At 44.4% G+C, this 24,512-nt stretch overlaps 1 protein-coding gene across 6 annotated transcripts in view; it reads left to right on the top strand.

Moving 5' to 3' along the window:
- The window catches only part of CCP110 (centriolar coiled-coil protein 110), a 391,171-nt gene that overhangs the window by 280,285 nt on the left and 86,374 nt on the right, over positions 1–24,512 (top strand). For all 6 annotated transcript variants that reach the window (XM_085629056.1, XM_085629058.1, XM_085629057.1 and 3 more), the window contains 3 exons: positions 9,558–9,674; positions 11,008–11,109; positions 12,560–12,676. In XM_085629056.1, coding sequence (XP_085485182.1) covers positions 9,558–9,674; positions 11,008–11,109; positions 12,560–12,676 — 336 coding nt within the window. The remainder of the gene's footprint in view (positions 1–9,557; positions 9,675–11,007; positions 11,110–12,559; positions 12,677–24,512) is intronic.

The following is a 24,512-nucleotide window of genomic DNA, read 5'->3' on the forward strand; positions in this document are numbered from 1 at the left end:
ACATGGAAAATGAAATGTGATGCAGAACAGTCTTAACCATGTTATCTGGAGTGACAGGAAGCCTGTCAATGGGCACAAGACCAAACAAAATGAACCCAGTCGCAGTTTTTAAAAACAAACTAAACAATAGCATTTTTTATTTCTTGAAACCTCAATCCATGATAACTTTAATCACAAAAGTGTATACATTAACTACTTTCTTGACTGAGACTTGTAGGTTGTGCAGTGGGAAAGATCATCAACATTCGGTAATAAATTTCTTACAATTGAATTTAATTGAAGAGCTGTGTTTTACTATCTGGTTATTTTTAGTTTAATTTGTTTCAGGTGTCTCTCGGTGAAAGTGAGTTAAAATTAACTTAGTGGGATTTGAGAAGACTGGTCTACTGGCAGCATTTGTACACTAAATGCAGTTTTACAGAAAGCAAAATCTGCCTGCTTTCGGATTCTGCATGGATAAGAGCCTCCTGCATACAGACCAATAACTGGAGCTGTTCAGCTGACAAAAAAGCTACTAAGAATGTTTGAGATAGGGTAAGATGGGTAGTTTGGAAGTCGCAGGAATAGCCATAGGGGAACGCTATTAAGCTAATAATGAAAATGTAACATTTAACTTCCAACATGAAACGATTCTCCAACAATGCTGTCTTTTTTTAAAGATGGTGGTTGCTTGTTCCTGGGGATTCATCCATTTAAATATCTGACATATGATTGAGAGAAGGGAAGTTAAGATGCCTTTGACACCAAAAGGTTAAAGTAGGTGAGTGCCCAACAACAAAACAAAGACCAACAAATTTAAAAAGGCAAACATGCCCACAGTACAATTTGCATAGTGGCTAAATAGCAACAGACTGCCAAATCATATTGGCACAAATCGTTTTTTTAAGTTGTTTTTATTAGCTTCAAACAATTGTACAGCTATCTTAGATCCATCATCATTTATATATAGAGAGAGAGACACACACCACACCAGCGTTTCTATAGAAATGCCTTTTGCTAATACCTTTGGTGCTGTTGAACTAATCTTGAAAATACTTTCCCAAAAAGTGCTACTTTTTGACTAGTTTGAGCATGGAAAGTTCTAGGGTGATCCATCAAAGAGGGGCTGAGAAAAAGGAAGTGGGGGCCCCAAAATGCAAAATCCACATGCATTTCCCATTCCTTTTATACAGCGCTACCGCAAAAAACTGATCAACAGAATTGAACCGAATTTGTCTGGAAGATAGATCCTAATTCGCATATTGTGCTTTCTGTAATTTGATGTACATCCGTCAGTAGTGTTTTGAGAAATTAAGGTTTAAAAATATTTGTACATTGGGTTCGCAGGACTCTCGCTAGAGTCCTTCGAACTCGAGCTTAAAAAATAGATCGTTGTGATTGGGCCAGGGAACTTTTTTCCATTGGGCCAATTCGGTCCTGCGGGGTGAGTGCTCTGATTGGCTACCAGCAACATGAGAAAAATATTGCTGCCAGCCATTACAGGACCCGTAGACTCAGTCTCCTGTCCTGAATTTTGAAAAAAAAGTTATATAAGGGGGGCAGGGTTGGGGTTACCCCACCCTGCAGCGCCCTGGAGGGCCCAGAGGGACAACACCCACCCCCATCTGTAGGGCCCCAAAAAATAATTGGCAATTCGAACCTCCATTCACTTATGGGAATGGGGGTCCTCCTCCCCGGGGGCACTATCCCCTGGGGCTGTGTAATAATATGGAGAGGGCAGCCCCCACCCCTAGCCTCTCTAGGCCCAGATCACCCCATTCCCCCTGAGCTGATTGGTTAAAAAAAGCGGGGAAGGGGGCACGCGCCCCACCCACTTTCCCAAGACATTGTAGGTCTCGGGGGACCCCATCCCTGGGACCAAAACTAAGTTTAAGTGGCGGGGTTCTTTAAAGTCCCGGGGGACTCAATCTCCCAGAGTCGCCTCAGTTACTGTGTTCTGGGGAGTCCACCCCCGAGACACAGTTCTTTCCCTGCTGGAAAACCCGTTTGTTCTCGCATGGCAGGAGCATTTTTAATTCTCAAACTAAACTGGAGCTAACACGCCTTCGCCGTCTCCAGTAGTGCGGGCAGGGAAGTCAAGTTTGTTCCCAGCTGGCGAGAGATTTAAACATGCTCCCACCGGCTGGTAGCAGACTTCTGTTCTGTTTCCCTGCCCGCACTCCTGCAGGCAAGGAAACGGAACAGATACTGCTCCTGCCCAGAGGGAGCAGGCATAAATAGCTGCTTCCTCCTGGCAGGAGTAATGCTGGCTCCTGCACCAAGTGGGGAGTCTGCTGGGCCATGGGGGCCCTGGGGTACACTACACTCCACGCCACTCTGCACTAATTCCACTCTATGCCACTCCACAAAATTGTTCTCTATGCTAATATTCTGTACGCCACTTCATTCAGTGGTGGTCAGCGGCCATCAGAACAGGTGGGGCGACGGGCGACTATTACCCCTCGGATGAGCACTAATAAAACCAGCAATGCCCTTAGACTGCACACCAAAGCGGACAAAGGAGAGGGTGAAATTTCAGACATTCAACCACCTCTAGATAAATGGGATGACGATGTGCTTCCAACTCTGTCCCTACCTCCACAGCACCCGGCCGATTCACTGGAGAAAGCGACAACCAGGTTTCATCTCCCTATATCGGTGAAGCAGCCCGACTGCTTTCTCTACGATTTCAAAGGGAAGGCCAGAAGATCAGAAGGCTCTATTCCAATCGTGGACTACATTTGACAGGAGAGAGTATAAAGGTCATGAAAAACCGTACCACTGTAGCAGCTGTCCTTCCATGCATCAATAACAAGCATTTGCAATGCAATAGGTCTTGCATTTGCGAGAGTTTGAGCTATTTTGATTGTAAATGACATTGCTTTTTATTTCTGTTTTGGTTTTTGAAACCTAAATAAAAGCCATTGTCATTTACAATGCTAATAGGTCAAACTCGCGTAAATGCGAGACCTGTTGCATTGCAAATGCTTGTTGTTACCGAAAGCCCTTTCCACAGCGCATACTGGCTCATTTAACGTTACTTACAAAAACAAACCAGTACAGGTAAAGCACGAGATGGCTTTGTGTTTTTTTTTTTTCCTGCATATTTATATAGCGCGAACTCGACCCGAAGGTATTGAAGCGCTTTACATGAGCACCGTATTTACATTACACATTCAGGCACGGGGAGATTAAGTGATTTGCCCAGAATCACAGGATGTGGACGCGACCCAGAGGCTCGAACCCTGGTTTCCAGCACCAAAGTCGCCAGTCTAGCCGACGGACCACATCATCTCCCAAAAGCACAATGCTCTAGCACTGGAATTATAATCAACATAGTGGCAGAACCTAATTCCCAATGGCAGGAGTCAGGAGGCCTCACAAGGAACATATTAACCTGTAATAATGTGCTAGAATCTGTTGGAGGAATATGGTTAAAGACCAGTGTGCACACTGATGAGAGGCATGTGAGTCCAGGACAGTGTCTCCTATGAATGAGCAGCGCGGACCCTGAGTAACAGTCTCTTAATCATGCAGTTTTGCCATTTGCACTAGTCCTGTTCTCATCAGCGCTATTCTTATTTTTGTCATCGGCACTAGTCTCATTGTTATCATCAGTGCTATTTTCGTTGTTGTCATTAGTGTTGTCATCAGCACTAGTCTCATTGTAGTCAGCGCTATTCTCACTGTTCTCGATAGCACTAGTCCCACTGTTATCATCAGAGCTATAGTCATTGTTATCATCAGTGCTATTCTCATTGTTGTCATCAGAGCTATTTTCATTGTTATCATCACCACTAGTCCCGTTGCTATCAGGGCTATTCTCATTGTTGTCAGGAGCACTAGTCCCATTATCATCAGTGCCATTCTCATTGTTATCATGGGCAATAGTCCCATTGTTATCAGTGCTATTCTCATTGTTGGAATCGGCACTAGTCCCATTGTTATCATCAGTGCTATTCTCATTGTTGGCATCTGCACTAGTCCCATTGTTATCAACAGCACTATTCTCATTGTTGGCATCGGCACTAGTCCAATTGGTATCATCAGCGCTATTCTCATTGTTGTCATGGGCACTAGTCCCATTGGTATCATCACTGCTATTGTCATTGTTGGCATAGGCACTAGTCCCATTGGTATCATCACTGCTATTCTCATTGTTGGCATCGGCACTAGTCCCATTGGTATCATAGCGCTATTCTCGTTGGCATCGGCACTAGTTCCATTGTTATCATGAGCGCTATTCTCATTGTTGGCATCGGCACTAGTCCCATTGGTATCATCAGCGCTATTCTCATTGTTGGCATCGGCACTACTCCCATTGGTATCATCAGCGCTATTCTCATTGTTGGCATGGGCACTAGTCCCATTGGTATCATCAGCGCTATTCTCATTTTTGGCATCGGCACTAGTCCCATTGGTATCATCAGCGCTATTCTCATTGTTGTCATGGGCACTAGTCTCATTGGTATCATCAGCGCTATTCTCATTGTTGTCAGGAACAATAGTTCCATTGGTATCATCCGCGCTATTCTCATTGTTGTCATGGGCACTAGTCCCATTGGTATCATCCGCGCTATTCTTATTGTTGTCTTGGGCACTAGTCCCATTGGTATCATCAGCGCTATTCTCATTGTTGTCATGGGCACTAGTCCCTTTATCATCACTGCTATTCTCATTGTTGACATCGGTACTAGTCCCATTGGTATCATCAGCGCTATTCTCATTGTTGGCATCGGCACTAGTCCCATTGGTATCATCAGCGCTATTCTCATTGTTGGCATGGGCACTAATCCCATTGTTATCAGCGCTGTTCTCATTGTTGGCATCGGCACTAGTCCCATTGGTATCATCAGCGCTATTCTCATTGTTGTCAGGAGCACTAGTCCCATAGTTATCATCAGCGCTATTCTCATTGTTGTCATGGGCACTAGTCCCATTGGTATCATCAGCGCTATTCTCATTGTTGGCATCAGCATTAGTCCATTAGTATCATCAGCGCTATTCTCATTGTTGTCAGGAGCACAAGTCCCTGTAACAGTCACCCAAGTATAAGGTCCATGGCCAGCTGCATATCTAATGGTCACTGATTTACATTGGTAAAAGGCTTCTGCTCCGGTCCACCCCACCTGTAGCACAGCGCCTCACTGTGAGGACAGAGATGAGGTGTTAAGAATCAGAGAACAGAAAGCGCGCCAGCAAGAAAGTAGATGAGGCACATTTGGGCTAATGAAGTGTCCGAGACCAATGTAATAGGAGGCAAAGAAACACTGAAGGCAATGCATCTCCAAAAAGATCAAACAATAGGAACCGGTGCGTCGCACACTTCCAGCTGCACTCAGTTTTAATTGCATTTACATACCACTTACTACCCGTGGCGAGGCGTCGAGTTATGCATGACATACTAAATAGCCCACAATCCCTCTCAGAAGTCACCCCACTTACATTTACTGTCACTACCTTCAAACTTGTACAGTGCTCCTCAATCTTTTAATATGGCTCACGCTACTGCACCACGCTTCCCTGTGAAATGGATCAAAAAAACCAAAGAAGCCTGCGAGTGGTGCGCGCGCGCGCCACTGTGAGCCATGTGGTTTCAATTATCGTGCCCATGTCTGGGCACGATAATTGAAACCACATGACGGCCAGTGCTCGTAACAGACACCGATAGGCCGTGGGTTGAGCAGTGCGCCCGCCTTTGGCCTATTGCGTGCTGACTTTCATTACAAGAGGCACGTAAAGGCCAATAGCGGGCCACAAAAGGGAAAGCACACGCACAAGCGTGTGCGATTCCTAGGTCACTCTCTCAAACCCCGCTTTTCACCTACTAAATGTATCGCGCTGCGTGAGCAGTGCTCCGCACTGCAACGTTAGGCGCGATACCTAAAAAGTGCAAAGCGCCTGAAGACTACCCGTCATGTCTGACAGAACACCCCAAGTCTTAATCAGTGATCGCTTAGGCGGCGCATCGGAGGTCTAAAAATCTGTCTAGTCTCATTTCCATACCACCTGACGAAAGGCGCCGTTTGGATAACATCAGGAAGAGATTTTCAACCATGTTTGTAATTGCAATGCGTACAGCCAACTCCCTCACCATTCTAGGCTGCTATGACTACCAGATGTGATATGATCCAGGTACCAGCTACAACATCCTCTCATACAATGGGTGCAAAAATATCCCATTTCCTCCTGCATTGGCAAACCATCACCTCAGACAGATGGGTATTGAACCTTGTCACCTATGGCCATACCCTGGAGTTTACAGAAAGGCCACCAACTACTTTGCCAAAGAGAGCCCCTCCCCCTCGTCTTCACTTATTGCAGAAGGAAAGTCTCTTAATGCTCTCCAAGGGAGCAATAGGTAAGGTCCTAGGGGCGCAGAAGGAAAAAGGATTCTACCCCCATTTTTTCCTCATCCGCTAGAAATCAGGTGAGTTAAGACTGATCCTGGATCGCAGGAAGCTCAACAAATTCCTCTGCAAGCAATCCTTCCGGTTAAAAACTCTCTGTGACATTCTTCATCGCCTCAACAGCATAGACTTCATGACATCTCTAGATCTGGAAGACTCTTACTTACATTTCCCCATCCATCCCAAACACCGCAAATATCATAGTTTCACGGTAGCTGGTAACCATTACCAATTCATGGTCCTTCCCTTCGGTCTCAAGTCCGCACCTCGCATATTCACCAAGTGCATGACCCCAGTAGCAGCAGCACTTAGGAAGCAAGGTCATCAGGTATTCCCTTACCTGACTGGCTGCTAAAATCCTCAACACCAGGACAAGGTGCCAAGTCAACAAAAGCCTGTCTCTCGCTGTTTTTCAAGCTGGGCCTCACTGTCAGTTGGCAATAGTCCTCCACCACTCCCAATCAGACCATGGCTTTTCTCCGAGCCTATCTCAACACCATTCTAACTAAAGCCTTCCTCTCTTAGACAGACAAACAAGGCTGGTACACTCGGCTCACAGCATTGCAGGAAAACAGTGTTTTTCTGTGAGGCTGTTCAAGTCGCTGCTAGGCATGATCTCCTCAGCAATAAATTTGGTCCCCTGGGCGCGCCTCAAGATGAGACCGGTACAAGAGGAATCACAGCTCCAGTAGATCCAGTTGGAGGGGTCCTTCAAGGACTTGATCTCCATTACTCTTTGGATGTTACCCACGCTGGCATGGTGGTCTCACATACCACATCTCTCTCAAGGCCTCACGTTTCTACAGCTAGTGTCGGATTTCATCATCACTGTGGATGCCTCTATGGAGGACTGAGGAGGCCACCGGCAAGACCTGAAGACCCAGGGAAGGTGGTCGACAAGTCAAAAGTCTCTACACATCAACAACTTGGAGCTCAAAGTAATTTTTCTCACCCTGCAGGCTTTCCTCCCACGGATTGTGAAATCCTCCCTGCTGGTTCGTACTGACCATACGATCAGCATGTATTATGTCATCAAACCAGGAGGAACCTGATCCCTCATGCTATTTCAGGAAGCCCAAGAGCTTTGGATTGGCTCACAAAATATCCATAAAGGCTGAGCATCTGTGTGGAGCCGAGAACACGCTTGCAGATGCCCTAAGCAGGACCAGAGACCTCTACCATGAGTGGGAACTCTGCCAACAGCAGCTGAACAGGGTATTCTCATTGTGGGGGAAACCAGCGCTGGATCTCTTTGCGGCGCAAACCTTTACCAAATGGCAGTTCTACACCAGTTGATCTCCACTCTACGGGTCTTGGGAGAATGCCCTTTTGATGTGCTGGTCCGGGATTTATACGTGAGACCCCCCCCCCCCCCCCGCCCCCACATTCAACTGATTCCCAGAGTCCTCACCAAGATGAAGACAGAGCACTGTCTTCTCCTGTTGATCGCTCCCAAGTAGCCCGAAAGTGTTCAAAAGGTTACATTTTTCCAAACGTCGGTATATGGCTGCTTAACCATGCTCTCAATTTCACCTATCTGAATGTAGATAATGAAGATGTTTTCATGTTTATATATGTAGATATGTGTATTTCAATGTTTACACTCTTGAAATGCATTCTCTGCAAATGTATATTAATGTTACCCACCATCCGCTAAGGGTACTATAATTTTTCATGATACTGCTTGCTATTGTGATTCAAGCATGTGAATCTATGAAAGATACGCTATACTGGATAAGAAAATAAGTTGCTTAACTGTAACTGCAGTTATCCAGCATTGGTATCTTTCATAGATGCACATGAGACCCACCCTCCTCCTTATGGTTCCACTTAAGAATGGGATATTACTCCCACTTGTGCTTAAAAATCTGAGGGACTCGGCCTTTCTGAGGAATGTTGTAAAGGGTGCTACAGCTTATTAGTTATAGTTGAAATCTGATCCGTTTAAAAAAAGGACATAAATAGGCTATTAAACTGATGGCCTAGGGCCATTATAGCCTATGATAATGTTATCATACTGCTTGATTATGGTACTGGGAACTCCCACTTCGATGGGGAATGATTCAACCATGTGAATCTATGAAAGATACCAATACTGGATAATTGCAGTTAAAGGTATGTTACTTATATATACACCAAAATTAGAAAGTGCATTCATGATGAAAATGTGTGTATTTTCAGAACTCATATGCTGATGTTTGGAGAAAAATGATTGAATTTCCAATTCAGCCTTTGAATAGGGTAACAATAAACGCATGTTATCTCAGCGCCAACACCTCTTTTAGGGTGCACGTGCACTTTACAAAACATTTGAGTGATGCATCATGCTGAGGTAGAGACTTATTACATAGGTGCCAGGAGCATTAGGTTATGGCTGTTGCGTGTTACTCATGTAGAAGCATTGCAAATTGCTAAAGATTAAAAAAAAAAAAAAATGTTTTACTTTACTGCTGGTAACCCTGCCTGGTGCATTGAGATGATCACTGCTGATTGACTCGAAGAGGTTGGCCAGCAATGTAATCGTGTCTGATGTGGTGACAACACTAACAATATTAGTAGCTCTGGATGATTTCCATTGAACATAAGAAGTCTTACTACAAAAAGGTTGGAGACCCCTTCACTGGATGTTCCTTTATTGTATGCCATGGCTGTTAATTGTGGCATTCAGTTATGTGGAATTGCCTGGGCAATTCAGATTTTAACATTGTTTTGGTATTTAATACCTGTGTGTTTGTGGCGCATGGTTTCCTTGAAATGTGGTAGGATTCCTTGATTGATATTTCTCAATCCCTCCCTACAACCAATAGTTTTTCATTTTATTGGTGTCAAGCACTATTTTCTGGGGGCTGTTCTTTTCTGCACTTCTTTAGTGTGTGTGCGTGCGTGCGTGTGTGTGTGTGTGTCCGTGTGTGTGTGTGTGTGTGTGTGTGTGTCCGTGTGTGTGTGTGACCGTGTGTGTGTGTGTGACCGTGAGACCCACAAGCACGCAACCGAAAAGCAGCATGTGAATACATTCACATAACGCTCCAGTGGTCTATGTTTTATGCTCCTAATTGAAAACCTCAATAAAGACACTTCTGATTCATTTGAGAATAAATCAGCAATTTGTATAGGTTTTAAATGTTCAAAAATGTGTCATTTTAATGAAGTTTTTTTTCACATTTTAAGGTTTTCAGTCAAGGTATGCAGATTAAATTGAACAAAGTTACTGCTTTGGCAAAGGGATTCCTTACGCGGAGGCTTATGCAAACAGATAAGTTGAAGCAGCTGAAGAAAACTGTGCATGTGAGTACATTTTAGATTGCTCTCCTGTAAATTACTATTCCTGTCGCTGTTTCATCCAAAGTTTGTGACTTGCCACCTGTGTGACAAGTTAAATCTTACAAAATATCCTGGATCTGTTCTTAAAATTGATTTTATCTTGAAAGTAATGAAACCTTTGTTTTTTACCATTGGTCCATCTGAATCTGAAATTCACTGTCCTTTTAGTGCAAAGGCTGGATAGTATTGCAGAAGTTAAGGAGAATTTGACCTGTAGTGAACCATTCAGTAAACACAGCAGAGCACAAGTGTAATAAACTTTCTGGTCCTGACCGTTCCCAGCATATCTCCACTAGAACTACAGTTTGGTATTTAAAGTAGTTTGCCTGCTTCTCTTAATCAGTCTGCTATGGTATAGCCAATGACAACATTAACTTTGTGGTACACAACCCGTCTTGACAGGCAAATGACCCACCTTTGAGCAGTTCAAACATTAGAGTAAGTACTGGATGAAATTACACTGTAATTTTGCTTCCTGAGAAAAAAGGTAGGGTTTCTTCGAAATAGACTTTATGTTCTTGTTACCTGCTTCCAAAATTAATATTCTTAGTAACTGGATTTCTTCTTTTACGAGAAATGTTTAACACTGTTTGCCTCAAGCTATTTGTAAGCCATCCTATATAATTCCATGAAGCCAATTAGACTTAACACACTGGTAGAGCATTATTTTTTCACTACCAGATCTTTCATAGATTCACAGGCTTGAATAATCCATGTTGAGTTGGATGCTCCATAGTATTGTCGCATTAGCAGTTCCATGGTAAACATAGTCCAGAGTCTTTCTGGGTGTGGTCTTCAGTTTGATTTTCTCTTTTTGACTGAAGTTTGGTTCTTGTCAAATGATGGGATGCCATTTTTACAAGCTCTAGGCTATGTTTAACATGTGACTGCAATTGCAAGGTTACTATAGGACTCTCAGCTCGATGACAGATGATTCAAGCATATAAATCTTAGATACCAATACTGAACTACCATTACAGGTAAGTAACTTATTTCTTCATTCACATGCTTATCCATTTTGAGTTCAATCTTTAAACTTGCCCATTATGCAAGTATTTTATCTTGCATAATAATCAACCTCTTCTGTCCTATCATTTCCCACTCGGCACTTCTGACCACCAGCCAGACCTCATTCAGACAACATTCCGAGTTATGGTCTTTTAAGTAATTTGATGTAAATCTTTCATACCTAGTGTCATTTGATATTTCAGAGATGTACATTGTTTCCTAAATGATTTACATTTGTATCCTGTATCTGATCTGATCAATCACATCCGTTTGTGTTCTGATTGATTAGGACACAGCAGAATTTTTGAAAATGTTTCAGTCCGAAGTTCCTATGAAGAGAGGCGCTGTGTCTGCTCAAGATGCTTCTTTACAAGAAAGAGTTCTTGCTCAGGTAATGAATGGTTCTCGTGTCCTTCTTTTAATACCTAGTGATCGGTGAGCATGGCTGGCCCATTTCAGGCTAAAATGTCTCTCCTTTATAAGGTTGTCATTTTCATTACATATTTTAAAAAAAAGACTACATTGTCTCAAATCACAGTGGGGGCTAAGAAGTGGCTTTTTTTCTGACATATGGCTATAGTAAGGGGGATTGTTACCCTGCTAATGTCTCCCTGAATAAAAGTCAGTATTCAAGAGGAAAAGGAAACCACTTTTGCCAAGGGTTGTGCCAATTTCTGCTCTTTTTTTTTTACCTTAGCTACACCATATTTGTAGAATATCTATAGGAGAGTGGTATACATTTAATGAGTCTAAATGGGGAACATTAAGGTAGTTAGTCTCGTTCTATTGCAATGGTTCCCAGTTTTAGTTGGACACTTCAGTGATAGGTTAATGTAATGTATTAATACAAGTAATTACAGCAAAATCTCAGTAACTTTTTTCCCCTCAGTATAAAAGTGGTGAGGGCATTCTAGTCCTGTTTGCAGGAATAGGCTTTTCAAGAATTTGAATTGCATCTATTTTTTTGGGCAAGATATTGAAAAGATTGTTTTCCAGCATGGAAGTTCTTCCTAGATCCCATACTGATCTATCTTCTGAAATTTGCCTGTGTGGGAGAATCATTTATCTCTTCCCCACTCACCCCAATACTCTGTGGGTGTTTGGGATAGTGGGTGAGGGACGAAATGTATGTGGTTGGTACAGTGGGGAAGTTGAGATTTTTTAAAAAAAAATGTAAAAAGTGGAAAAATATATTCTGACATCCTCCATGTTTAAAGCATTGGAACTAGTTAGAATACCCATTCTGGAGATTTATTGCCATTTTATAAAACTTTTCAATATACTATTTTATGTAAACCAGGCTACATCCAATATATAGTGAATTGCTTGAATTTTCAGTAGTACCAGTGGAATTATGCGATTCTGAAGCCGCGGCTCTTTCTCGCATTATTATAGATTTGTCAGATTTGCTAAATAGAATCTGCAGATTATGCAGTAGATGATGGATTAACAAAAAAGTGTTTCTATCTCAAACGGATCAAAAGTTATTAAAAACAAGGTGATTGGTTCACTTGTAGTGGAAGATCCTTCGCAAAGGTTAGCTGGTCCTCCTTTCAGTTGCTTGTTTCCATATTTAGTTGTTAAACTGGGACAAAGGAGGTGAAATCTTTGCTCAGACAGTATTACTATATGTAAAAATTACAAAATAACGCAATCAAAAAATGTGCCGCATTATGCTGCATAATTTGCCTTTTCTTGTTGCATAGTTTAGTGAACCCTGCGGCGTTTCTTATGCTCTCCTGCCTTGTAATTCTGATGGCCCTGACTTTAAGCTACGTACCAATTGAGGCTGAAATTAAGTATATAAAATCCTAATGTAATATACATTTTGCTTTTTTCAGCTGCGAGCTGCTTTGTATGAAATCCATGATATCTTCTTTGTTATGGATGCATCAGAAAGAATGAGCATTCTCGAACATGATCGTGAAGTCCTCCGAGAAAAGATGATCAGGCAAATGGTGCGTTTTTACTTTGTTTTTAGTTGTTCTAGTTAAAGTGTATTACTAAGACATTTAATCTGATTGATCACTTGTCATATTTAAAGAACAAAAACTACGTATTTCAAACTGAATTTAGAGTTATCTTCTGAAACCTGCTAGTAAATTATAGGACATATAATCTATGTTTGGGATTAACTTTTGTAGCCCTTGTCGTCATTGTGCACTCCATTTGCAGTAGCGCACTGTCATAATTGACTCGTACTCACTCACGTATAACTAAAGTAATTGTATGAAATCTCTAACCGAGGCAGCATGGTTGGTCAGGATTTGTGAAATAGTTTCCTCGCTGGAAGAATTTGCCTTTTTTACATAGGCATTTACACCAATAAATGATCCATCATCTCGTAGCCTTGCTTTGCTCTTGCTTTAACACGACCAATAAATAATAGCAGAACATATAATTTGTGGTATTTCTGATGGGAACTTCTCTCAGATTCTTCTCCCTATGCATATTGTACAAGTACCAGCCTTGACCAGGAAGCTTTTAACCCCAGCAAAAGCTCTCCAGAGTTGCCAGGTTGCACCTTGCAGCTTCATTTGCGACTAACCCAGGATGTGATGACACTAGGACATGTAAGGTGCCAGGCAGTGATATCTATAATTGGCTCCTGTTTTTCTGCTTCTGTCTGACACAGACCCGAAGCTGTTTTTTGTGCTTTCTCTATGGAATTCCACAGCACTTAGGTTGAATGTCTCCTAAGGTTTTGGGGTTCAGCTGTAGTAAGAATTTCCTTGTTGGGCCCTCACAACATCTGCAACGGAAACAACCCGATAGGCCTGTAACTCCTCAAAGACCAGGATGCCAAGTTATTATTGTTCAAGGCCCAGAGGGTAATGTTAAAGCAGTCTTTCTCTCCTTCAGTTAAGTTTCTTAATGTGAAACAGTTTCTCAAGAGGTCTTCCTACAAAACACACTGGTGAGGCATGGCCAGTTGTCCACCGAGGTGGCTGCTATTGCCTGAGCTTTATGTAAGTGGAGAATAAGCAGAGTTTTTTTGCCCAGCCGACTGTCAATGAGTCCTTATAAAATTTGGAGGCAGTGGGGGACCGTGTGGTGGAACCATAGAGCTCGTAACTGTGGGAACGGTGCTGCTGCAAGCGGAAGAGTAGCGACATAGCAGTGGAATTTAGGACTGCTTCACACTTCATAAACAGTGAAATAACATGCGTGATTGTGACTTCTAGTGGGCTTTAACCCACAAGAGCCAAACATTAATTGGCGAAAAGGACTCCTTCTCCAGTGGACCTTACTTTGCCAAGCAGAAATGGAAAGGATCAAGAAGTCCCTTTCACATGAATAACCAGTTTGACAAGTTGAACAAACTTGTTGGAGGGACAGACTGCACAGTAGAACACAGGGTGAAAGATCACAGGACAACAGCCAGGTTAGGGTTTGAAACTACTGTCTGACCCTTGCATCCAGGACAGAAGTCTTGGGAAACTCAATACACTAAAACCAAATCAGAGTACTTGGTCTCCTGGTGAGAATCAAAAGTGTGGACTCATCACTCTTTATCACCAACTGGATCACGGAGATGACTTACTGGGATAAACATGAGGATTCAATATATGGGGACACATGCCACAGTCCATTAGAGGTTCTGGACAGAAAAGAAGCCCAATCCTCACATTTTGGGTACCGGATTTGACCGATGAAAAAAATATTGACATTGGTAAAGAATAGACAACTCTTCTTTCAAAGTCATACAATCCTTCTGTCCTGCTGAGATACCAGAGACAAAAAAGAGGAATAATCTGTATATAGTGAAGAAGAAATTTATAGCACAAGAGGTTCAGGCACACCTATTCTATCTATGCAAAAGTGAATGACCTGTAACATAAAGGACTGTTTTTCTGGGACCCAAATGATGCGGAGGAAACTTTCAACACAATATTCTCTTCCAGGGGATCCTCATCAATAGTCATAAGCACTGAATATTCCCGCCCATGTGCGGGGACCCGGGAAATAATAAAATTATATATGTAAAAACATACATATATACAGCTCTGTATATATAAAAACATATATCATTTTTTCCAAGCAAATGCAGCTCCCATAAAAGGCTAGGCAATGTAAATATACACATCCAATAACACACACATATATATATACAACACATTGCCAGCCTGCAGGCTGCATTGCAATATAATACCATAGAGACTAAAAAGCCCTGTACAGGTAAAAACTGGCACCGTGCCTTTAAGGCAGCCCTGACTTCCATATCCCATCATGCCTCAGGGGTAACAGTTAGGTCAGTTGTTCTTTCCGGCTCCTTCAGTCAGGACCCTGGAATTCAGCTCTCTTCATTTTTGACTCTTTAGTCAAGAATTATTACAACTTTAAGATTTTTTGGACTTCTTCTTATAACATCTGAGAGGAAGTTAGTATCCTGTGTTTTTCTGACTGATTTTGTTTTGCTATTTTGTCAGAAAAATGCCTTCTTTATTTGTTCCATGTCCATCTTGTGGAAAAAAGAAGGCTGCTTCAGACACACATGAGGTGTGTATTATCTGTCTGCCGGACTCTCACTCTCCAGCAACATGCCATCATTGTGAAGACCTTTCCAAAAGGACTTTAAAGGAGAGAGAGAGGATTAGGCTGTACGGCCTAGCAGAACGGTCGACGTCGAAGCAGTTGGTCCCTGTTTGCTCCCCATCGACGTCGGGCTCGGCGTCGAAGACTCCAGCGGCGGGATCGTCGCTGAGAGGTGAGGAGTCAAGGGGAAGTCATGCTGCAAAGAGAAAATCATCGTCGACTTTAGATTCAGCGTCGAAGCGGATGCGTTCGACGTCGACGGAGTCTAAAGGCTCGGCGTCGAGGACTCGGCGCCACAGTTCAACGTCGAAAAAGCATCTGTCGACGTCAAGAGAAGATCGATCGACGTCTGCACAAAGATATCGTTCGTCGAAGGAAAGACATCGTTCGACGTCGAGGTCGGCGAGACATCAGTCGATGTCGCAAGAAGTACGTAGGCGATCTCCACCACAGTCGACGTCGAGACCAAGATCGCCGTCAAGATCAAGATCGCCGTCGAGGAAACATCGTTCGACGGCGAAGAGGCTTTCGACGTCGTCGGAGCATTCGACGTCGAGACAGAAGTCTCCATCAGGAGTGACGTCGAGGCAGACGCCTCCGTCAGGGCCGACGTCGAGGCAGGAGCCTCCGTCGGAGTCGACGTCGAGGCAGAGGCCTCCGTCGGAGTCGACGTCGAGGCAGAGGCCTCCGTCGGAGTCGACGTCGAGGCAGAGGCCTCCGTCGGAGTCGACGTCGAGGCAGGTGCCTCCGTCGGAGTCGACGTCGAGGCAGATGCCTCCGTCCTCACAGGTCTCCAAAGCTTTGGTGAGGTACATGAAGCCTCCGTCGAAGATAATCTCGACGTCGAGACAAGAAGCTCGGAGCCTCGAAGATTCGAGTCAAAGATCTCCGGTGATAGGCCTATCACCGTCGAGGCAGCCCTCTGTTGAGGGTACGCAGGAGGTGTCACATGTTCGCCTCACGATTCGACCAGTCTCAAGGCGAAAATCTCCTCATAGACTGATATATACAACTCCTGAGTCACCGCGTCTCATATCTATCTCGCCTTCAGGATCAGAGGGCTCAGGTTCAAGATCCGAATCACCAGAGCTTGTGCATCAATCTCCAGTACCTGCAAGAGAAAGTTCGCAGGAGGAGGACAATGCGGTACCTCAAAGTCCCGTAAGGGAGATGCCTCAGGACCCTGCTATGCCAGACGCAATAAAGGCATCGCTAACAAGAATAAGGGGCGTGGTATTCCCAGCGACACCGATCAGACCAAGATCTCGAGAAAGAGAATCCCGAAGTCACTCTCGAGCACCAAGAAGGCGATCCAGGTCTCCCTCCCGCAGAAGAGGGTCTACCAGATCAGAGAAAAGGCGCCGTAGAACCCCTTCTACCTCCCCTTCTTCCAGATCATCCAAAAGGGATTATTCACCGACCCTCTCGGAGACGCCACCCTCTCGGGTATCTCCGGTAGATGATATTTCTACGTTTCAGGAAGTGTTGTGTAGAGGAGCTACAAAATTAAATATCCCTATGCCGGTTCAGGAGACCACTTCATCCATAATCTTTGAAACTCTTCATGAACGCACAGTGTCACGCCCGTTATTGCCATTAGTCCCCGGTTTGTTACAACCGGTAATGGATATCTTTCTCACACCAGCAACCACCAAAACGGCGCCGGCGAGAATTCTAAAAAAGTACCGTCCAGCTCCGGAGGATCCTCTATTCCTTAAATCAGATCCTCCACCGGACTCTGTCATCACCGCCGCTGCCAGGAAGACACATGCAGTAGCTGGGTCTTCAACGGTACCACCAGATAAGGACAGTAAGACACAAGACTCCTGGGGGAGGAAAGTTTGCGGCTCAGCATCCTCAAGCTTAAAGGTGGCGAGTGCCTCGGCGCTTCTGGGGCGCTATGATAGGTCATTATGGGACTCTCTGCAGAGGTTCATTGACAAAGTTCCATCAGAGGACAGACGGGACTTTGAAGAGATTTTGCATGAGGGGAGTCTGGTTTCTAACCAGATCTTAAGTGCAGCGGCGGACGGGGCAACACTGGCAGCGCATGAATATGCACATGGAGTCACAGCCAGAAGATCATCCTGGCTTAGATTGACGGCCTTGAAACCGGAAGCGCAGGCAAGAATTTTAAATCTGCCTTTCTCCGGTAGTTCTCTTTTTGGGTCCCATGCAGACGAAGAAATGGCCCGTATGAAGGCAGAGCTGGAGACCATGAAAGCTGTCGGGCTTGAAAAGAGAAAAGAGTTTCGACGCCGCAAGGGAAATGACAGGCGCAGTTACCAACAGAGGGTTCAAACCCCTCATTGGCAAAAGAACCAGGACCAGCAAGGTCAAAAGAAACAGCAATACCAGTCCCGCAAGCCATCCAGGGGACGGGGTAACAACAGGCAGTCTAATGCTGGAAACAAAGCTCCGGGGAAGCAATGAGAAGCCGCTTCCTCCGATGCTGTCCACCGCTCCGGTGGGAGGAAGTGTTGCACATCATCTTCCAGAGTGGCAGTCCATCACAAAGGACAAGTGGGTACTGAATATACTGCGTCATGGGTACTCGCTTCGTTTCAGAAGTCACCCCCCATCGATTCCTCCTGTCAATTCATCCCAGCATCTAAAGCAGCTCAGAGAAGAGGTAGCGACGCTTCTACTCAAATCTGCAATAGAGAAAGTGCCCATAAACCAAAGAGGAAAGGGAGTTTACTCCAGATACTTTCTCATCCAAAAGAGGAGTGTGAAGGTAGAGTTCAGACCCATTTTAGACCTACGGATACTAAACAAACACATAAGAAAGGAAAAATTTTGCATGCTGGCGCTCCACCAAATATATCCTCTTCTCCGGATGGGCGATTGGATGTGTTCATTGGTCCTTCAGGATGCATATTTCCATATTCCCATACTAAGGAATCATCGAAAATTTCTCAGGTTTGTGGTAGGCAACTCTCACTATCAGTTCAAAGTCCTCCCATTTGGCCTGAAGTCCGCTCCTCGAGTATTCACAAAATGCGTGGCAGTAGTAGCGGCTGCTCTGAGGCGCGCAGGAGTCTTCGTCTATCCCTACCTAGACGACTGGCTAATAAAGGGCTCATCACCACAGAATGTGCGGTCACAGCTGTCGCTATGCCTGAACTTATGTTGCAAGTTGGGTCTCAGAGTGAATGCCAAAAAGTCCAATTTTACACCAACGCAGAGGATCCACTACCTGGGCGCAACTATAGACTCCGTAGTAGGAAAAGTGTTTCCTTCGGAGGAAAGACAGTCATCCATTATGCTAAAAGGCAGGCAGATTATAACCAACAATCTGTCGTCGGCAAGGCAAATCTCTTCTCTGCTAGGGGCCATGGCATCCTGCATCTTCCTAGTGCCCAACGCCAGGCTAAGGATGCGTCCTCTTCAGCAAGATCTCGAGGACAAATGGGATCAAAGGAACTCCCTGTGGGAAGAAAAGGTTTGCCTCTCCTCTGCAGCCAAACAGTCAGTCAAGTGGTGGCTGAAGCCAAGGAATCTACAAGTGGGGATCCCCTTCCATCAAGAGCCCCCAACTCAGACCTTAATCACCGACGCTTCCCTTCAGGGATGGGGTGCGCATTTTGGGACTCTGCAAACTCAGGGACAGTGGTCCAGCAGCGAGCAGTTGTACCACATCAACATGCTGGAGCTCAGGGCAGTCCACCTAGCCCTCAAAGCGTTCCTGCCTGCGATCACGACGAGTACCATTCTAGTGCAGACGGACAATACCACCACAATGTACTACCTGAACAAGCAGGGGGGTACTCGATCCAGAACGCTCTCGCTGGAAGCTCAGTCCCTGTGGCACTGGATCCTAGCAAGGAACATCTCATTGAAAGCGGTGCACCTACCAGGAGAACTCAACGTGCAAGCAGACTTACTCAGTCGGCATTTTCAAGAGCCAGAGGACTGGGTAATCAACGACGAGGTGTTAGAAGACATCTTCGGGGAATGGGGGCGTCCGCAAGTGGACCTCTTCGCGGACGAGCAAAACACAAAATGCCGAGGCTTCGCCTCAAGATACCATCGACCAGGATCCCTAGGGAATGCCCTTTTGATCAATTGGTCAATGACATTTGTGTACGCTTTTCCGCCTCTCCCACTAATCCCCAAGGTGGTGACCAAGTTGCAGAATTCATCTGCCAAGATGATCCTCATAGCACCGGACTGGCCGAGGCAGTGGTGGTACACGGATCTCCTACACATGTCGATCCGACCCCACAAGCGGCTGCCATGCAGGCCGGACTTGTTATCCAAGATGCAGGGGAACATTTACCATCCCAGCCTTCCCTCGCTGAGCTTAACAGCATGGCTCCTGAAGTCCTCCAGTATGGCCATCTGAACCTCCCTCAAGAGTGTATGTCCATACTGAAGGAAGCCAGGAGGCCTTCGACAAGACACTCCTACTTCTGTAAGTGGAAAAGATTTTATATATGGTGTGCTCAGCATCATTATGATCCCACTAAATGCCAGGAGGATGTAATTTTGCCCTATCTTCTACATTTAGCGAGGGCAGGGTTGAAATTTTCATCCATAAAGGTTCACCTAGCAGCCATAACAGCATACAGCCGTTCGCCTTCACAGCAGTCATTTTTTAAAGTGCAGGTAGTGAAGGATTTCTTGCAAGGACTCAAGAAAGTCTATCCCCCTGTTAGACCTCCCTCTCCTTCCTGGGAGCTAAACTTGGTTCTGTCGAAGCTCATGGGTTCTCCTTTTGAGCCTATTCATAAGGCTACCCTACAGCACCTCACATGGAAGACAGCATTTTTAATAGCCATCACTTCAGCACGGAGGGTCAGTGAGATACAGGCCCTCTGTTCTAAAGAGCCCTACACTATTTTTCATCAAAATAGGGTGGTGATGAGAACTCATCCTTCGTTCCTACCCAAGGTGGTATCGGAGTTTCATGTAAACCAAGCCATCTCCTTACCAACCTTTTTTCCCAACCCCTCCTCTCCGGCAGAGAGGGCGTTGCATTCTCTAGATGTCAAAAGGGTCCTAAAATTCTACCTAGATAGGACTAAGAATGTCAGGAAATCTGATCAATTGTTTGTGAACTATGGGGTTGTCCGTATGGGCTTTGCTGCATCCAAACGTTCCATTGCTAGGTGGATTGTTTCAAGTATTACATTGGCCTACCAACTGGCTCAGAAACCATTGGGGGCGCGCCCTAAAGCGCATTCGACAAGAGGAAAAGCGGCTACCGCGGCTTTTCTCAATAATGTCCCACTCTCCGAGATCTGCAAGGCAGCCACTTGGAGATCTGTCCACACTTTTACCAGGCATTATTGTCTGGATTCGGACACCAGAGCAGACACTCAAGTAGGACAAGCCTCCTTGAGGAATCTGTTCCATGCATAATCATTTTCATGATTCTCTTTCTCCATGGGTGATACAACCTTAGTTTCATTTGCCTGCAGGTGGAAGGGGAGCTTGCTACTCTATTCAGTGCTTATGACTATTGATGAGGATCCCCTGGAAGAGAAGGGTAAGTTACTTACCTGTAATCCTAGTTCTCTTCCAGGGGTATCCTCATCAAAGTCATAAGCAACCCACCCACCTCACCAGGCAAATGAGAAGAAGTGTATTATTCATTATGGAAAGGATATATCTTTGTGTTTAGGACTACGGTCCCGCAAAGAACAACTGACCTAACTGTCACCCCTGAGGCATGATGGGATATGGAAGTCAGGGCTGCCTTAAAGGCACGGTGCCAGTTTTTACCTGTACAGGGCTTTTTAGTCTCTATGGTATTATATTGCAATGCAGCCTGCAGGCTGGCAATGTGTTGTACATCTGTGTTTTTCCACAGTTTGTTCTCTTTATTTTTTGCTTTCTCATGAGTGTTTAGGTGTATTGTTATACCTTTATATATATATATATATATATATATATATATATATATATATATATGTGTGTTATTGGATGTGTATATTTACATTGCCTAGCCTTTTATGGGAGCTGCATTTGCTTGGAAAAAATGATATATGTTTATATATATACAGAGCTGTATATATGTATGTTTTTACATATATAATTTTATTATTTCCGGGGTCCCCGCACATGGGCGGGAATATTCAGTGCTTATGACTTTGATGAGGATACCCCTGGAAGAGAACTAGGATTACAGGTAAGTAACTTACCCTTACAGATGAAGGAAAGAATGCTAGCAGTGAATTAAATGAAGGAGGTGATATACCCCCTTGTGTAAAAAAAGGGAGGGAATTAATAGTTTGCACCCAGGCTGGGTGTAGTATTGTAGGAGTCTAATACGGCTTAGCAAGTAAAATTAGATCGAGGCTGGCCATTGATGTCCAAAAGCGGTAACTTTACATTTTATTGTGTGTTTCCTAGCCACCTAATTCCCTTCTATACTAACTGTGTGGACAGATATCCAATCTCTCACCATTGTGTTAACTGAAAGATGTTATTGCTGTATTCTGTGCTTGATGCTCAATAAAATGGCTGGGCTCACAGAACCATTTGGAATACCGGCTCCATTTTCTAATGCCAAACTCTTCCTTGTTGGATCATATTTCGACTATGAAAAAGATGGAGCTTGAATTTCTGACTCAATTGGCCAATGTACACAGGTTGAATCCTACCGGCATGTTCTGGATATTTTTAGGTCAGCCCTGTTACACTATCAGCCTTTACTCTGGGTTTGGAGTTTCTGGTGGCTCTGACCCTGAAGTGAACCAAGTCCATGCCTCACAAACTCCAGCCTTGCTGCTTTTTCTAATGAAGCCAGTGCTGTCCAAGGGATGGCACCACTGCTAACACTGGCTCTGCCCTCGGAGCCTGCTTCAGCAATGCTTCAGCCTTCAAAGTCAGTGAACAATATCTGAGTGACCAAAGAAAAGGTCCATGCTTGCTTCAATCACAAACCTCTGGCATACTTAGGATCTGATTTGGATGTTTTTTATGCTTTTGCCATACCTGATCGAAACTACGGTCATCAAGAGAAAGCTTGCTTTGAAGGCTGCAACCTCTTGTCTCCTTACAACACAGACACTGTCCTCTGCCTGCACTTAAAAACAAAAAGTGACTGACATATCTCCAGAAGTGGTCATCCCTCACACCCATGGAAATCCTTCAGAGGAAATCTCTTGTTCACTTTGGTGGCTCAAAAAGCAGCTGAGGAACTGGAAATCGCCTTGACTTTTTGGGAGGCAAAATTTAACCTAACTGAAATCTTACAACCCTTCTTTTCAGTCATGCAAGCTGTCCTGACGTTTAACGATGCATGCTTGAAGCCAGTGTTGGCTGCCTGGGTAAGTCATTTTTGAGCCAGGCAGTCCACATACAAGCTGCATGATGACATAGAACTGTGCCTTTTGACCCAAAGTTGTCATCACATCCTTCTCCGAAGTTTCTATTGGGGCAAGCCTTGTGCACGTACATGAATCCAAAGAGTCCAAGAGGCTGGTTTTCTCTTTTGTTTATTTTTCTTTCTCATGTAGTCTACTTTTTTGCACTGTGAAGGCATGTGTCTTTTTGACCAGTAAGATTGTGCGGTGTGGGAGGGGGCAAAAATGACCGCTGTCAGTCTCCCTGACCATATGGAAAATTCCTTTGTTGATCGGTCACAGAAAGTCTGGACTCTTCTAAAGAAATTTTGGATTCAGCAGACACTTTTGCTTGATAATGGCCCCAGCAGCCACCCTACGCTGCCACATTTGGATATGTTTTACTGGCTTCTCAGGAGATTTCCAAGCAACCCTCGTGGACATGTCATTAGATGGTGATGATCAGCTCTGTGAACTTTGCTGTATTAAAACAGAGCTAGGCCATACCCAAAAGGCTATTTAAAAAATGGAGTTTTATATAGCGCAAACTAGACCTGAAACATCGGGTATCAGAGCGCTTTACATGAGCACCAGTTTCGTAACAGGTGGACACATTCATTTTTGTTAGGCACGGGGAGATTAAGTGATTTTCCCAGAATCACAGGATGTTGAGCGTCGTTGTCGAGACTCAAACCCGGTTCCCCAGCTTAGAGGTCGACTGCTCTAGCAGTAACGCTACATCCTCACCCAATTTCTCATTTTGCATAAAGATTTGCATTGGTTTGATGAAGAAAGAACCTCCGTCTGGAGATCAAGCCTACTCCACAGGGGCCATGGCTGCTTCCACAGCTCTCACCAAAGTTAATCTGGTGGCTGACATTTATGAGCTGGCCAAGATCCCTGCTTACTTTTGTCAGTCATTATTGCCTCACATCCGAGGCATGCAATGATTAATACTTTCGATGACCTTCTTGGATATTGAGCATTACTAAATACCCTTATCCTACAGGTACAGCTTTTTTACTGATTCAAAAGGTGAGGAAAATATGTAAAGAAGTATCCATCAGAAAAGGTTACTTACGCTTTGTAACAATATCTCTAGTGGATAGCATATATTAGTTTAGATTCCCCATCTCTCTCCCTTCTCCACGGATTAGTTAGTGGTATGACTAATAAGATTTCATGGTACACAAGTGTGTCATATTCTGTGGTGGACTCTGTCCGTAATGCTCTCTGTTCCTCTTCGCACACCTCTATGGAAAAAAATGCCTGCACACCAATTGTCACCTTAAATGCTCTATTGCTGTCCCTTCTTGGGGGGCGAAGTTGCAACCGAGGCCACAGGGTGTCATTCAACAATGCTGCAGAGGTGTTGCTGAGAAGTGCATTTTCAGAACATTTTGGTACCTCATTGATATTCATATGAAAAAGAATCGCTGGGAAGACGACTAGTATTCACCATTAATCCAAAATGAATACAAGTACATTACTCTAGTAGCAATTCATGATATATATATATATGTATATAAATTTTGTTTTTTAGAAATAAGAATGTAAGGGAGTAAACAAAAAACTAGAACCAGGGTTTTTCAGTCCGCTAAAGCTTTGCCCAACCTGTATCATGCATGTGTACCTCATACAATGTCAAACATTCACCCTAGTACAGAGATCTGGGCCTAAATCCATCGCTCCCCATACCATTTCAGACCCAGCCATATGCACATCTCTCTGTACTCCATGGGAACAGTCCAGCCCAAACTGCCTGGCCAGGTCCTCCCTGAACTAATAAATGAGCATCCCGGGACCGGTTTCGGGACATCACCCCATATCAGCCAGGCAAGCTTGACTCCAGTGGCATGGAGAGCACGGGACCCACGTCTGGGCATGCCTGTCCCACTCAGGGTGGCATGGTGAACAAAAGAACTATGGCTTTAACCTAGATCTCTTGACTATGGGTGAATGT

This window comes from Triturus cristatus, chromosome 10 (assembly GCF_964204655.1).
Source record: "Triturus cristatus chromosome 10, aTriCri1.1, whole genome shotgun sequence".
Taxonomy (NCBI): Eukaryota; Metazoa; Chordata; class Amphibia; order Caudata; family Salamandridae; genus Triturus; species Triturus cristatus.